General features: G+C 35.4%; 1 protein-coding gene across 1 annotated transcript in view; it reads left to right on the top strand.

Moving 5' to 3' along the window:
- The window catches only part of DPH6 (diphthamine biosynthesis 6), a 178,622-nt gene that overhangs the window by 879 nt on the left and 159,710 nt on the right, over window positions 1-18,033 (top strand). The window contains exons 2-3 of the mRNA XM_025390187.1: window positions 2,778-2,872; window positions 7,286-7,479. Of these exons, the coding sequence (XP_025245972.1) occupies window positions 2,778-2,872; window positions 7,286-7,479 (289 nt within the window). The remainder of the gene's footprint in view (window positions 1-2,777; window positions 2,873-7,285; window positions 7,480-18,033) is intronic.

Here is an 18,033-nt window from a genome sequence, read left to right as displayed (position 1 = left end):
GACTGACAAACCAAAACCAAACCTGCTTAAGTATTTCCATACTCAATCTATAAACTGAGGCGGAAGGGAACACACTAACAACATTAAAAAGTTAGTTTAGACTACTTTAAATATTTGTTTCATGAGATTTTGCCCTGTAGAGTGTCTTGGATACAGTACAACTATGCGTTTGCTTTTGTAATCCAATTGAAGATTTCATAAACGTTTTCGTTAAGTCCCTTAGGTAACTAATACTGGCTGGTTAAGCATTGTCCTATTAAGGACTTGATATGACATTTCAAACCTACTACAGTGTCTGAAATATTCCAGTTCCCTTTCCTTCAGTGTGATTTTTAGGAGACTAGACCATAATGTCACAATAATTATTGTTTTTCAGTAAATGTCCTCTGTAAAATAAATGATTAGGTTTTAACCATTGTGTCTCATTTTAGAATTAAAAGTACCCCAGGAAGTGAATAATTCAAATTTACATCGTTTTTCAAAAGTTTAGTGATTAAAGTAAAGCACAACAACCAAAGACTTAGAAGTATTAGAGGGGAGGAGAGAAGATTGGTAGAGTCAGTTATACTAAATAACCTGTAATGTACATATGTTGCTTTATAATAAAAAAAAAAATTTGCTAAAAAAGCAATGTTGGAAAATTCTTGCTGAAGTGTAAGAGCTGTAAGGACATATGCTGTAAGTATGAATACATAAGCACTTACCTATATGCTTATGATATAGATGCTATGTATTCTATATATACGCATTATATATAATTATGTATTGTAAGTGAATAAGTGAAACTGGGATTCTTACATATCTTTATGAGAACATTATTTTCCTTTTTTAATTAATTTTTTTATTATACTTTAAGTTCTGGGTTACATGTGCAGAACGTGCATTTTTTTACATAGGTATACACGTGCCGTGGTGGTTTGCTGCATCCATCAACCCATCACCTACATTAGGTATTTCTCCTAACATTAGCCCTCCCCTAGCCCCAACCCCCCACAGGGCCCGGTGTGTGATGTTCCCCTCCCTGTGTCCATGTGCTCTCATGGAACATTATTTTTCTAATAAATAAATGGGTCTTTGAATTTTATAGTTGAATGTTGTTTTGAGGATTATCCAGGCGGACCATTCACTAATTTTTGTATGAAGTATGCAAACCTAAGCACATTTAATAACTTAGCTTAGTATCCCAGAATTGGAAACTAAAATAGATCTGTAAGACCTCTCCCATAACATACATGTGTACTTAATGGAGTTCTAAGAGGACAGTAAGGTACTCTGCATTTCCCAAGCTTGTCTAATATTCAAAACCTTTTTTTAGAGTAATTGGTTAGTATTTTGTTGGACACCAGTGTTCCATAGAACACAGTTTGGTAAATACTACTGAAAACCATGTTTGAAATGTTAGCGTATTTCAAAATGAATTGTAAGACTCAATTCTGATTCTGGATGCACACCCTTCAGTCTTTAATATCTGAAACAATTAGTCATATCTTTTTAGCCTGGGGAAACAGAGCAGTAAGGTTCGATACGGGAAGCTGTGGAAGACCTACTTACGGGGATACGGAATCTGAAGAGAGGAAGAATGGACTTTTTAAAACTTTACTTTGGCCCTTGCACTCTCCTTCCACTTGAGAAGTTTTGGAATGAGAGTTGTTATTGATGGGAGGGTGGAAGAGGCAGAAAATGTTGAAAACTAAGATAAAAGGCAACAGGGCCAGTTTCTGGGGTCCTCAGTTTCTTGAGCTATGAAGAGGTCTAAACATTGCCTGGGGGCACATTTGCAGACCTTAAGCAAATATTGGAAAGAAGGGAAACAGGAGGAAAAGAAATATAAAAGGGAGAGAGGCAATGAGAAATGATAGTGGGAATTAGGAGAATATTAAACCACAATGGCATATAGATTGCCATTCAGCCATATTACAGATGAGCTACTACTTGTCTTTACTAAGTGATATGCCTCTGCCTTAGGTAGATTTAGAACCAGAATTTAGAAGTTCCTTTCAATGTGTTACTAGATTTATAGCTCAAGCCATGTTCTGCTGCCATCATATATATATATAAAATGTGTATGTGTATAACATATGTATGTATGTAAGTGTGGTGATGGCTGAAGTGCTGATAGTGCTGATGTTTCACGTCATCAGTGTAAGTCAGCATCTTGTTTTTTATCTCTGCAGAATTTGAACCCACCAAGTGTGTCAAACTTTGTCATTAGATAGGTACTCAAATCTTTAATTTGGTCCTTTAATTGCTGATGATAGCTATTTCTTAGATTTCTTATGGTGGAGCAGAATTTATTTTTTTTACTTTCTCATAAAGAATCTTTTTTTTTTTTTTTGCTTTTTCAATAATTTCTGTGAAATTATTTTATATATATATTCCTTAAGTGGAATAATATATATTATGTATATTCCTTAGATGGAATATATATATGAAATATATAATTATATAATAAATGTTTAGCTGGGATGTAAATTGAAATTTTCTATTTGCAAAGCACTTCAATATATATATTTGCTATCACAAAGCAAAAAGTTACCATATTTTATTTAGAATATTCTTTTTATAAAGGCATATAGTTTCTTAAGCTCCTGTGTATAGCAGCCCTGGGCATTCAGGTTGCTCAGTTTGTTTATGATTTAGAAATTAATGTTTTTTTTGCATTGTAATATATTCTGAAAAGTCGAGTAAATAATATGTTCTGTTTTGATATCTAGTGATTTTATGTTGAATAATGGTCAGTAGCTTGATATTTGTCTCTCTGTTGATTTATTTTTTAGTGGTGGGAAGGACAGCTGCTATAATATGATGCAGTGCATTGCTGCTGGGCATCAGATCGTTGCTTTAGCAAATCTGAGACCAGCTGAAAACCAAGGTAAGTACATGCCTTTATTGGGAAGTTGCCTAAATGAATGAAACTCCAACTTCATAATTACATTGTACAGGTATACCATACAAAGACGAAAAAAAAAGAACCAATATATATTAAGCACCCTTTAGATGCTAGGTTCCACGTAGAACTTAGCATTATCTTCACTTATTTTTTAATTCTCATAACCAACTTCTATAGAGATGCATTATTAATCTTAACAGACAGGGATCCTGAAGCTTAGAGTTTGTCTGAAGTAAACTAGCACAAACTTGTAGAGCTAAGACTTGAACCTTCTTACTTCAAAGTACACTGCCATTTTACCCCACCACATTTCCAAGTACTGTAGGCAGCATAGAGGTAGATAAGATATAGTCTCATGCCTCAAGGGGCTTGAGAAGTAAGACATATATTGATAAATGATATATTAATGTTATTAGGCACCTGTAGTCCCAGCTCCTCGGGAGGCTGAGGCAGGAGAATGGCGTGAACTCAGGAGGTGGAGCTTGCAGTGAGCCGAGATGGCGCCACTGCACTCCAGCTTGGGAGACACAGCGAGACTCCGTCTCAAAAAAAAAAAAAAAAAGATACAGTTTACCTATTTTAGATGGAAGCCAGAGATGTGAGACTTGAGAGAAGCAAAAAGCAATGCATTTCCACTTTTCATTTGTCTGTAGTAACAAGGGCATCTACATAAAATTCACAGACCTCATATTGGCTACTTTTTTCATTTTTTTCCCCAATGAAATATCCCCAGTTATAGCTTTTGACAAAAGAAATATATTCACCAATTTGCTTTTTAATGCTCTTGTGTTATACCTATGAAACTAAAAGATATTAACTGCTAAAATGTAAGAGGGAGCAAAGATTAGCACTTGTGTGACTTTTGTATTACTGCTTCTCACAGGACTCTTCTACTAAGATCTTTTTATTCTCTCTTTTACTTCTTTCCAGGCTCCATCTTTTTGCACTACTGTTATTTTAAGATTAATTAAATGAGTAGTATATGTGAGAACATTGGTTATAGTTCCTGTCGTGAAGTAGGCATTCTGTAAATTTAGCTGAATTGGAATCTAGCTAAATACTTGTTTTATATCTCTAAATAGATTGATTATAAGCTTTTTGAGAGGAGAGATCATATCTTCTATCTTCCTTTTATTGCTCCTCATTGCTTAGAACAGCTCTATGCCTCTGGTAGGAGTTCATGCAAAGTTGATTGGTGGACAGGTGCATAATGAACTAATTTGAATTAGCCCTGGAATAGTAAGCAGTTATTTCACTCAGATATTTGAATTTTCTTTTCTTCTGTGATTAAGACGTAAGTAATGCTGGAAGTTGTGTGGAAAGACAGAGGTTAGAAATATTTTATAGGAAGAAATGGAAAGGTCCCACAGAGAGTCATAGGTAAATGCACATGCTTGGATTTTGTGCTGCAATTGATGAGTAGCAGATGGTTTTTTAGAAGTGAAGTTTTTTAAAGAAGTTCCAACTTTAAGAAAGAGAAAATTCTTTGAGAATGAGTAGGAACTGCACTCTAACTTCTGTATTATAAAAGAGGAAGCAGAATCTCCTGTCAGGTTTACCAAAGGAAAGAAACTCCCTTATCCCTTGTGGCCAGGGAGGCAACTGGGACTTTTAAGCTATCTTGTGAAGTTAAAAAGCAGATGTTTATATAGTATATAATACCTACATAGTATACTGTCATTTCCATCACTGGAGTTTCTATCTTGTCTTCAGCTTTCACATGAATTATTTTACTTACCTGGTACAGAATCATTAATGTATAATCTTCCTTGTGTCCACGGTTCACTGGCAGGGTGGTAAAATGACAAGCAAAGTGTATCTTTAAATTATACCTCTCCAAGGCTGGGCGCGGTGGCTCACACCTGTAATCCCAGCACTTTGGGAGGCCGAGGCGGGCGGATCACAAGGTCAGGAGATCGGGACCATCCTGGCTAACATGGTGAAACCCCGTCTCTACTGAAAATATTAAAATTAGCCGGGCATAGTGGCGGGCGCCTCTAGTCCCAGCTGTTGGGGAGGCTGAGGCAGGAGAATGGCGTGAACCCGGGAGGTGGAGCTTGCAGTGAGCTGAGATTGCACCACTGCACTCCAGCCTGGGCGACAGAGTGAGACTCCGTCTCAAAAAATATATATATAAATACATAAATACAATAAAAATAAAAATTATACCTCTCACAATAGAGACACTTATTTAGAATATTGTTAATGAGAAAAAATTTAATAGTAAATGGAATTAGAATATTCTGAAGTAAAAAGCCTGGAAAAAGGCAGTTGAAACAATAGTAATTGTTGTGGAAGAAAGCAGATGGCTGTGGGTTGGTAGATGGAGATGGTTTAGTTAATCTTGATGAGAATCAGCAGGACATTGGGAATTATTGAACAATTCACTGAATGACTTATTTTCCCCTTACAAGTGTTGTAAAAGAAACCTTAGTGAGGAATAACTGGTAGAGATGACTGCAATGTCCAGCAAAGTTACGGGTTTTCAATGGGTGGTCTGAAAAGGAATTTATACCCATCAATGGGGATAATGTGAACTTGTCATAAAATTCACAAAACCATCTCTTTAGATTTGTAGTAGGAACTTTTGTGGCATGTTAATTGAGTTGCTTCAGGCAACAGGGGAGCCTTTGGTTTTATTTGATCTCACACTATTGTTGCTGTGTAGCTTCCATTAATCAAAGTTACAATGTGGTTAGGACTAAATGGAGCCTTAAAGAAAATTATCTTCTAGGTTTTTGAAGCCAGTGAAATGTTTTACTTATTATGCTAACATCAGAATGTTTCTTGCCAAGAAGCCCAAATTTCTTTGAATAAATTGATTTTATTGTATCAATATCCTTTAAAATGAATATTTTTAAAGATCCAGTCTAACTTTGAGACAAGAGAAGGCCGAAAGGTTTTTAGGTCTTTGGCTATGTTCTCTACTTCCTACTGGGACCAGGAGTAGAAACCTTTATAACAACAATGTGAGTAATATTCTGAAGGAAGCCAGTCTAATCATGTGTGAGTTCAGAAACCTGTGAGCCAAAATAGGGTAGCACATTTTGATGATTTTGATTGTTGAAGGGGTCCTTGCACTATCATTTTTCATTCCTAGGAAATTTTCACATTTAATGGAAAGCCTGGACCGGTTTGGCTTATATTCATACATACACACATAGGTATATGTCAAAATAATTATTTTGTAATTTTTCTTTTTTTTTTTTTTTTTACTTAATAGCATTTTGTGAACATTTTCCATGTCATTAAATATTATTCTACAATAGCATTTCCTGTATGTCTTTAGAACACAGATACCCCCTTTAAATTTAAGTGTTCTGTGGGTAGATAAATTTGAGAGATAGTTCATATTCTCTTATTGGAGTACCTGAAAGCATATTAGCCTAGGAAGATTTACGCCACAGACATCCATTTAACGCTTTTTATCCCCATGTTTCCTAAACTTCTTTAACCTTAAATCTTTTTATCATCCCATACCTATTAATATCTTACGGGATTTGTATGCCACAGAACATACTTTAGAAAATGTTCTTCAACATTATATTAGTGGCTACATAGTACTTTATTATATGAATATACTATAATTTCTAGTCTATTTTAAATAATGTGACAAATATCTTTGCAAATAATCTTTGTATATATTCATGATTCTTTTTCTGAAAAGTAAGGTTACGAGATCAAAAGGTCTATTCCAGTATATTTCTAAGTTCATTTATATCACCCAAAGCTCTGATGTGACTCATGTTTTGAATATTTTACTCATATTGATATTTGTGGAATCTTGTGACAACCACTGATTATATTATTGATTAGCTTAAGATATCATGCTTCTATGCACATTTGAAACTGCTCTAATGCTCTAACAATATTGAATTTATGTCTATTTACATATTTTATTATTAGGTACTGAATATCTGAATATAAAATATAACAAAATAATCTGAAATTTTTCTTACCAATATTTGTCACTTACTAAGTAGATATTTAATTAAGAAAGGTTTTTTCTACAAGTCTAGATGACTTTGTGAATAACCTTGAATGATTTGTAAAAACATTTATGTAATAAAAATCTTTAACTGAATAAACTAATCAAAATTTATTAGATACATTAGTCTTTAAATGTTTGCCATATATGGTATAACAGATTTATGTATTAATACATTTGTATTTGTAATTAGTAGTAGAGATTATTAGGGGTGATATGAACTAGATGCAACTACAGACAAATGTACAATTCTTACGTTTTTATTTCACTACATAAATGCAGAGAAATATAGCAAGCTTTAAAGTTCTGTGTCGACTACTCTTCAAGCAGTAAAACCTGGATGGGCTTTCAAATCCACTTTCTTTTTCACTCTCTTTTGCTAATTATTTCCATTTTAATTGTTGCAGTGGGGTCTGATGAACTGGATAGCTACATGTATCAGACAGTGGGACACCATGCCATTGACTTGTATGCAGAAGCAATGGCTCTTCCCCTCTATCGCCGAACCATAAGAGGAAGGAGCTTGGATACAAGACAAGTATACACCAAATGTGAAGGTGATGAGGTTGAAGATCTCTATGAGCTTTTGAAACTTGTTAAGGTATGCAGAGTAACCAATTAAGTATCGTGAATTTAGTGTGTAATTTAAGAAATTACATTTGCCAAATTATTTAGAAATTCATAATTTCCAATTGTTAGTAGCCCAACTATTCTTTAAAAGGATATTTTGTCTTTTTTTGGTTATAAAAAAGCTCCAAATGGTGAGTATGCCTTTATATTAAATGATATTTAAAAATAAGACTTTTTGTATAGTTTGGCATCCAGGATTATCAAATGATATTAAACTAAGTTTTCTATTCCTAAGGAAAAGAAAGATTAGAGCTGATGGCCATTTAATTTCTTTATTAACAAATATTTTTTGAATGTCTACTATATGCCTGGCATATAGTGCTAGACACTGGGGATAGAACAGTGAACATATAAGTTAAAGGCCTATGCTAATGGAGCTCACTTTCTAGTGGAAGAGGACAGGCAATAAACAAATAACATGCTTGATAGTGAACAGTACTATGAAGAAAAATGAAGCAGAATCAGATAGCACATGATGGCAGGACATAGCTGTGGAGGTAGTGCTACATATGGTGGTCAAGCAAGACATTTCTGATAAGCTAACAAGTAGACATAAAAAAAATGAGAGATTGAACCTTGCTTAAATCTGTTGGAACAGGTATGAATTTAATGTATAAGTCACAGTATGTAAGAGTTTGGCAGCCATTTTGCACTCATTAATTTCTAGGAGGGTATATTTGGTCTCATATATCTAATAGTTACTATACTCAGTAAATGGTAATTAATAAGGATGATTTTATATTAAGCAATTATCTTTTCATTTTTATTGATAGCCAACTATTTGAATACAGTTCAGTATTCTTCTAAGTATGAATTTTTATTCAGTTACAATCGATTCCTATAAGGCAGATTTGATGAAGTAGGATATTCAAGCCAGTATTTCTTGATGTCTTACTATTTTTCACAAGGGGAAGGAAAGATTTCTGTCCCTTCCTTTACAAAGGGACATTGCATTTCACTTTCTCACTCTTGAGAGAAGTTCAGTTTTTTCAGAAGTTATCTCATGAACCTCTGTCATGAAAATTTTCTAGTTTCAAGTAACTACTTAAACCACATACTTTGACTTTCATACAAATCAAAAGTTAATTAAGGCTCTTGATTTGAAAAATATATGAAGCACTGAAATTCTTTTAAAATTTGACTACAATAGTTCTTATTTTGTATGTCAGAACATTTTTATTTTTATTCTAAAAAGAAACTGATAGGAAAAACTCTTAGAGGAGTACCAAAATTTTCTGCTTAGTTATGGATGGCATAAGAAGTAGATACTTTTGAAAGGCAATCACAGAGATCTGCTTTCTTCCCTTTGGGAAGATACATGCTGATAAACATTTTCATTATCAAACAAGGTAGAAGGCTTAAAAGAATCCTACTTTTAGTGGTCATATCTCCAAAAGGGTGCAATTATGATCTTGACAGTGTTCACGTTGAAGTGTGAAATACTGAGTGCGAATCCTGCATTTTCAAAATTTCTTTCTCATAGTACAAAGAATTTGGGCATTACGTTTTTATATAAACCAATATTATAAAATGATGAGACTCACACTGAAGTAATTGGGTTGCTTAAAAATCACAAGCTTGATCACTTTGGAGAAACTCTGTGATAACAGCCCTGCAAGAAAGAGAGAGATAATAAGTTACTATTAATAATAAATTTAATTAAAAATGGACAGATTAGCAATAATTAAGAAGAAATTTTCCTTTCCATCCATGCTGTCTTTGGAGAAATGGATGCTTTGCCATTATTATCTTTATGGTAACCATCAGTTATGACATAAATTAACGCTAATGTTAAAATCTTGACAACTTATGCTTTGGAAGTTTGTACATGATAATTATAGTTGAAAGATATGTTATCAAGTTGTCTGGGACTAAATAGTTCCTTCTTTTCCTGTGTAGAAATATTAATTTTACTATAGGATATTTTAAGGACATAAATATCAGAAATATATTGCTTTTATGGAAGTGATTGTATAACTAGGCTTTTATAGTTAAATTCATTTATGAAACACTGTTGCAAAGATTCCAATAGAGGTCTTACATATTCTGATGAATAACTGAGTAATTATGGAAAAAACGAATCTAGAAAAGCTATAATTTTTCAAGTTAGTCTTTACTTGTTCTAAGAAAAAGAAAGAACTGCATTTTTTAATCCTTTGAATATTAATGGAGTATGGAAAGCATTTAGATTTATTTTCATTGTATACATTTATTTATAACCAGTTACAGCTTTGCAGCTTTCACATGTAAGTCTTGTTTTTGTAACATTTTCCCCACAAATATTAAAACTAATTTTTGAATAGATGTTCCTTTTTGCAAAGAGTTTAATTTACTAATTGCTGAAAAGAAGTAGGAAAGACTTGGAAGAACTTAGAGAGTTACAAGTTTCATAACTATTTTGTAGAAATTATGACACCTAAGAGAAATGTAATAAGCCTTTGTCTCATAAATTATCAGGTGACTCTGACAGCTAGAGGTATGTATCTCAAGGTTTGCAAAATATTTTTCATGTGGCTAATCTTTTATTCTTTAGAATTTCTTTACTGTTAAAATGTAACTTCAATTCTTATCTAGTTTAGTTTAATAGATAACTGTATTTTTCCTGAAAATATAGTAATTTCCAATTCTGTCTGTTTTAAGTCACACGAGCAGTGTAATAGTTACAGAAAGATACATATAAGCACTATATCTCTATAGGAACTATATGTAGGGATTATATTCTTTCTGTTCTATTGGGTTGGAGCTACTTTCTGGATCTGATGTCTTCCTTTTTCTTGATTTATTCCTTAGTTTCAGTATAATCTATATTTAAGATACTGCCTTAGGGGACTTTGGAATCTTTCCATTTTGAAAATGTTCCTGTTCTGCCCTCATATTTTATTGATTTGGTTGAATTTAGGACTTTAAGTTGAAAGTCATTTTTCCCTCAAATCATAGACAGCATTGCCCCATGGTTCTCTAGCCTTTTGCAGATACTGGTGTGATTGTTGTTCCCTTTTAGGTGGTCTGTTTTTCTTCTCTGTTAACTTTTATGATGTGTCTTCATGCTTGGTGTACTGAAATATCACAGTAATGCTGTATTGAGTGTTGTTTCTCCCGCATCCCTTCCCTAAATCCCTATTGAGTAGTGATACATTCCTTGTCCTCTGTCTCTGATTGATGGTTTGGGCATAGGCATGTAATCCAGGTGATAGCCAGTCAGAACATGGCATTCTTCTGGCCACTGTGATTGAATCAGAGGTGGTTTTGTTAACCTATGTTTGTCCTAATAGAATGAAGCCTAGAATGTTGGGTAGTTGGCAGAAGATAAGCTCTTCTCCTTCTGTGCGGAGAGATGTGTGGATGTGAGACCTAAAACTGCCATAGCCATTTTTATTTTTTTGACGGGAGAAAACTTGATGTCAAATCTGATACACAACATATTGCAAAGCCAATAGAATTGCAGTGTAAGGATGGTTCTTCCACTAGTTGTTTGATAATTTGTTCCTTTTGATTTTCTCTGTTCCCTTTTGCTGACACTCTCACTAGTCAGACATGAAACCTTCTAGAGTGAATCTTCATGTCTGTCTTTTTTTAAATGTATTTTCTATCTCAGTGTCTTTTTGTCGTATATTCTGTGAGATTTCCTTTTTAAATTTCCCTACTTTCTTGCTAAATTTTTTAAATTTTTGCCATATTTTCAGTAGTCAAGAACTTTTCTTGTTTGTCCATTGTTTTTTAATAACAACTTATTTTTCTATCTATAGATGTAACATCCCTATATCCTCTTAAAATACAAACAGAGATTTTAAATATTATCTTTCGTTTCCTGAAATATTGGTGTTTTCTTTCTTTTTTTTTTTTTATTTGAGACAGAGTTTCGCTCTTGTCGCCCAGGCTAGAGTGCAATGGCACAATCTTGGCTCACCACAACCTCCGCCTCCCGGGTTCAAGCAATTCTCCTGCCTCAGCATCCCGAGTAGCTGGGATTACAGACATGTGCCACCACACCTGGCTAATTTTGTATTTTTAGTAGAGATGGGGTTTATCCATGTTGGTCAGGCTGGTCTCAAACTCCCAACCTCAGGTGGTCCATCCACCTTGGCCTCCCAAAGTGTTGGGATTACAGGCGTGAGCCACCGCTCCCGGCTGATACTGGTGTTTTCTTTGAGATTTTTTTTTCTTAGTTTTCTTCTCTTTCATGTCGTAGACTTTTCTTTAATGTTTTGGTTGCCTTTTCATATCCAAGAATAATACAAGAGGAAAGCTGACTGTGAATGCTTTTGACTCTAGAATTTTCACAACCCCACATCTCATATTTGTTATTCCTGGAGTTCAGGATAGTGTGGCCTAGTTTGGTTCCTTTCTTGGCTCTGTTCTCTTCCATGCAAACAGTAGATCATGGCTGTTTCTGCTGACTGATCAGTCATCGTTCCTTCTTTATCTGCTTTCTAACTTAATAAATTAATTGAAATCCTTTTTCATTGGTTCTTTCCTTCTGTTTATTATTGACAGTAATAATTGAGGGATCAAAATTTTAATAAATATTAAATACATAAATAAATTTAATAATAAAAATAACTAAAAATTTTTTTTTTATTGACAGCAATCTAATGGTAAGTTTAGCTTCAAAATAACTAGATATAGGACACAAATTTTATAATCAAAGTCAAGATTTTTTTGTTTTGTTTTGTTTTGTTTTCTGTTTCTCTCTTACCTCTACTTTCTGTAGACTCTCGTCTCAGTCAGGACCTTGTAATTAGAGGATGGCTCCCAGTTGTATGCTTCTTGGCTAAAATATAGTAGGAAAAGCTCCAGTTTTCATTTTATTTTATTTTATTTATTTATTTATTTATTTTTTTTTTTTGAGACGGAGTCTCGCTCTGTCGCCCAGGCTGGAGTGCAGTGGCCGGATCTCAGCTCGCTGCAAGCTCCGCCTCCCGGGTTTACGCCATTCTCCTGCCTCAGCCTCCCAAGTAGCTGGGACTGCAGGCGCCCGCCACCTCGCCCGGCTAGTTTTTTGTATTTTTTTTTTTAGTAGAGACGGGGTTTCACTGTGTTAGCCAGGATGGTCTTGATCTCCTGACCTCGTGATCCACCCTCCCAAAGTGCTGGGATTACAGGCTTGAGTCACCGTACCCGGCCCAGTTTTCATTTTAAACAGCTTAAAGGGGAATCTAACTGATCTGACATGTAACACATTCACGAGTCAGTTGTGGTTGGGAGAAGATGACTTTGATTGGGTAGGCCTAGATTGTGTGTCATTCCTAAACTAAGAGATGGAATCATGATTACTGGGAATATGTTTCCTAGGAGTAAAGGAAGGTTAATCTCCAAATATAGATCAGGCTGTTGCCTGTAGAAGGGTGAACTCTGGTAGGGGGGCAAAGAGTAACGTGTTTCCTAAAAATGTGTAGGTTTCAACTTGGAAACCATCCTAGATGATTCTTTTTTTTTTTTTTTTTTTTTTTTTGAGACTGAGTGTGGCTCTTGTCACCCAGGCTAGAGCGCAATGGCACAATCTCAGCTCACTGCAACCTCCGCTTCCCAGGTTCAAGCAGTTCTCCTGCTTCAGCCTCCTGAGTAGCTGGGATTACAGTTGCCCGCAACCACACTTGGCTATTTATTTTTATTTTTTTTGTATTTTTAGTAGAAACGGGGTTTCGCCATGTTGTCCAGGCTGTTCTCAAACTCCTGATTTGAGGTGATCTGCCTGCTTCGGCCTCCTAAAGTGCTGGGACTACAGGTGTTAGCCACCATACCCAGCCGATTCTTCTTTTTCAATCTCTTCTCTCTTCCCTCGCTCCCTCCCTTCCTCCCTTTTTTCCTTCCTCATCCTCTTTTTTTTTTTCAAAAACAGTTGGACATTGAGGCTGAAGCAGTGAGCTTGTAGTTAAGGACCTGTATATTCAGTTGCTCATGATTTTTCCACCTTAATATTCCACAGGTATAAACTAAACAAATTCAAAACTTGTTTGTTATCTTCCTACACAAACTTGTTCCATATTCTGTATTTCCTTAATTAAAAGTATCATGATTTACCTCATCATCTAAGTCAAAACCTAGGCCTTATTATGAGACTTCCATTTTTTCTCAGTCTCTTTCTCCACTCCATCCCCCTCAACCATCACCATTATAGCTCCAGCTATTATAGATAATGCTGGTATGGCTTCTAAAATCTGACCCCTTGACTTCATTCTCACCACTACTGGTTTTTCATCTGTACTATGTGAGAGCCCCCTAATCAACTTGCCTTCAGTATTGCCCTATGCTCCATCCACCTCTTCTACTAAGTTGTTGGCAGCTGATGTGTATAAATGCTTAAATGACCCATGATTAAGATACAGTCCAAACACATTAGGCTAACACAGAAGGCTCTTTAAGAAGAGGCCCTGGCAATCCTACTAGTCTGATCCTGCTATTCCCACACAAGCACCTCTGGGATCAAGTTATAATGAACTAATTAGGTTTCTAGGAGATTGCTTTTCATGTCTGAGTCTTTGGCTGTGCTTTTCTTTATGCTTATCTCTTTGTCCTCCTGGAGAACCCCTTCTCACCTCATATTCTTTTGTGAAACCTATCCTAATTTACCTTCCTCCTTTCTGTTCCATGGCAGCTTGTCTATAACTCTACTGTGGGTCTCATTGCATTATTAGGATTGTTTTTGTGGCTGTCGCTTTTGCTAGATTGTGAGACCTGAAAAACATGATAGCGCTGTTCATTTTTGTATCTGTCCTAGCAGAGTTCCTGACATATGGAGGCTCTTAAAAGAATATTGAATATTAAAAGAATAAGTTTAGTAAAAAAAAAAAATGTATCAAATTATTCCAACCTAGGCCGGGCACAGTGGCTTATGCCTTGTAATGGCAACACTTCAGGAGCCCGAGGCGGGCAGACCACTTTTAGGAGTTCAAGACCAGTGTGGCCAACATGGGGAAACCCCGTCTGTATTAAAATACAAAAATTAGCTGGGCGTGGTGGTGCGTGCTTGTAATCCCAGCTATTCAGGAGGCTGAGGTGAGAGAATTGTTTGAACTTGGGAGGCAGAGGTTGCAGTGACCTGAGATCACACCACTATGCTCCACAGCCTGGGTGACAGAGCGAGACTCTGCCTCAAAAAGAAAAAAGAAAAAAAAAATTTACTGTAATTATCTAATACAGGGGAGCCATGTTACTATGATATGTGATATAAAACCATTGGCAAATTCATTTTGTCTTTTGTTTTCTACATAGAAGCTTAATATCATAATAAATGGAATGGACATCATAGTGGAAGTTTTCAAAATAAGGCATCCTATCAGTGTAACCCCTAACTGTACCAAGAATAGTTTCCTTCTGCACACTGCTTTATGAAAATGCTGAGCAGAAACTCTTTCAAATTATTTTTAGTGTATGCATTTTAGAAAACCTGATGATGGTGGAAAATTACTTTGTGGATCTCTTTTCACTTCACTTCATGAGGGAAAAACCTGAGATGGCAAATCTGAAGGGTTTGGAGTGGGTGAAACATGTAAGATGGACTTAAGATTTTCAGGGAGGACCCAGGCATAGCATTAATTAAACAGGCACACAGCCCTGTACAAATTGCTCCTGGCTCCTCAGAATTGCACAGTTTGCCTCCAGCCCTTTCAGTTCCCAAGATTTTGGACATTAAACCTGGTCCCTTGGCATAAGAAATGCTTTTCTAGTATTGATTCTGGACTCTAAACAGGAAGAATTGGCATTGGAACATACCAGTGTCATTTTTACTCCCAGGTGCAGCTTTATTGAGGCTGTGCCATATCTGGCCCTTTCAGATGATAAAGTCAAGCATGCATGAGGAAGTACATGATGGAAGATCTGTCTGGAAATAAAATGTTGTACCGTATTTGTCAATTACTATAGTTCCTAAACTTCACAGGTACAAAGCCTTCATCTATAAATTCCCCCTAAAGCCTAGAAAATGTGACTCCCTCATTTTGGCAAAATGATCATTCTGTCTCTTCAACCTTGAACTTTTCTCCACTTGGTATCAGTGATTGTGTGTATATATTGCACATGCACATATATACCCTTCGTGTTTATCTTTTCCTGGAGTCAGTGCCTCTCTATAAATTTATTAATTGACTTATTTTTATATCCTATATTCCTCTCTTCTACAAACTATGGATTTCTTCCTATCTTATCATCTACTCTATATATCTTACATTGTGTTGTGTATTTTTGACTTTTCTTTCAAATTTCTTTCTTTTTATTTTCAATCTCTAGTGTCTGTGTCCTTTTGACTGGTTGGTTTTTTTAGTTTGCTTGTTTTTGTTTTTTTGGTTTCTTTTCCTATGCTACTGTTTATTTTCAAAGAAATCTTTTGTAGCTGTCTCCTTCTGGAGTTGTGTTGTCTGGGATGCTAGGTGTAGGTCTCTGTCTTACAGTCTTCTACTTCATTTCTAGGCCTGTAGTTTATCTTGTCTTGCCATATTCTTATTAAATGACTGAGAATACATTATCCAGATCGATAAGCATAAATTCTTTATTTCTTTATTGTTGTATAGTTTTGAAGCATGTGACTTTATTGGTGGTCTCACAGTAATAGATCCTGAACTGATATTTTTAAAACAACTTTGCCTTTTAAATTGGGAACATCTTCAGTCAGCAGATTTGTAGTGCCTAAATCATTAAATAATCAAAAAAAAGATATCAATAAATACTTAGTGATGAGGTTTTTTTTGTTTGTTTGTTTTGTTTTGTTTTTTTGATTAGAAATGGTTTAATAGGAGCTTGTTCTGTGATGTGCTGATGTGGGACAATACTGAGTGAATAAAGAGGAGTTGAATAAATGTCTTAGTTGACCTTGACATTCCTGTTAATTTTAACCTATACTACTACTGTTTTTCTTAGTCCTCTTATTCTTTCATTTGTCAAACATTAATTCAATGCTTATAATGTACCAGTATTGGAAAGTAAAAACATGTATGAGACATAGTCTTTGCCCTCACAGACCCTAAAAGGATAAGACACATACACGGAGAAATTAATACAAGGTACAATTGCCATTAGAGCATGCAATTAAAGGGTTATGGAAGTTCAGAGGGTGAAAAAATCCCGTTTGAGGGATCAGAAGGGCCTTATGGGCAAGTTACATTTGATATCTGATACGGTTTGGCTCTGTGTCCCCACCCATATCTCATGTCAAGTTATGATTCCTCATGTTGGAGTAGGGGCCTGGTGAGAAGTGACTGACTCATGGGGGTGGGCTTCCCCCTTGCTGTTCTCATGATAGAGTTCTCCTGAGATCTGGTTGTTTGAAAGTGTTTAGCACCTCACTCTTCACTCTCTCCTGCTGGCCACGTGAAGATGTGCTTGCTTTTCTTTTGACTTCTGCCATGATTGTAAGTTTCCTGAGGCCTCCCTAGAAGCAGAAGCCTGTACAGCCTGCAAAACTGAGCTGATTAAACCTCTTTTCTTTAAAAACTACCCAGCCTCAGGTAGTTCTTTATAGCAGTGCGAGAGCAGACTATTAGAATATCCTTGAAGATTATTTGGATTTTGACAGATGACAGGCATTGGAGGATGGCTAAGAGAATGTTAAAAATTAAAGGAAGTTCTTAGCCAAAGTCATGTAACCTGGAAATTATGAAATGTATTAGGGAAATAGAGTGTTCAATTTGATTTAGGGTTTAAAGTTTGAGTAGTAGTGGAAAATAAGCCTGTAATGGTTGATTAATACCTAAAAAAGAGAGTGTCTTAAATTTTAGGTCAAGGATTGTTCAGATGGTGGAAAGCCCCTGAGGTGGTATTTTCTAAACTCAATTTAATGAGTGACAACTATTTATAAAAAATGCAAGAGCCTAGAATATAATAGAAAATATCAATGTGCATTGTACATAGGTTAATTATCATTTTGTGTAATGTAATAGATATGTACAGGCACATATGTGTATGCTATGCCGTTACATTGTGTATTTTTTGCTGCTCAACAAATTCTTATGGTCATGAGGGTGAACCACTAATATAATACAAGAAATGGATTAGCGATAGGCAACTCTATAGATGAGTTCAAATTAAAAACGAAGATACTAGGTATCTGAAAGATTTTGAGAACCTGAACTTGGGGAATGCCAAGGGGAAAGGTGAAAAGGGGACATTCTACAGATATTGATTGGACTTGATGATGGTATTTAAATAAATAGTGACAAAGAGTCTATATAAAGTACCTTGTAAACTGACAATTCCACAGCTAATTTATATAGTTTTTACTGAGCAATATTGGTAATCAAAATGAATTATGATAGCTATACATTACAGATATTATGATCCTAAATTTTATAGCATCCCGTCATTGTCATCTCTTTAATCTGGTAAAGGATGGTATAGAAGATGCTTCATATCAATATGGGTTCATTTAATCAGAATCAATTCTTAATAAATTTTGGTCTTGATTGTTCTTTTATCATTTAAAATTTTCTTTTTTTTTTTTTGAGACGGAGTCTCGCTCTGTCGTCCAGGCTGGAGTGCAGTGGCCGGATCTCAGCTCACTGCAAGCTCCGCCTCCCGGGTTCACGCCATTCTC

This window comes from Theropithecus gelada, chromosome 7a (assembly GCF_003255815.1).
Source record: "Theropithecus gelada isolate Dixy chromosome 7a, Tgel_1.0, whole genome shotgun sequence".
Taxonomy (NCBI): Eukaryota; Metazoa; Chordata; class Mammalia; order Primates; family Cercopithecidae; genus Theropithecus; species Theropithecus gelada.
The sequence above is the reverse complement of the archived record's forward strand: the minus strand, read 5'-3'. Positions and strand labels throughout refer to the sequence as shown.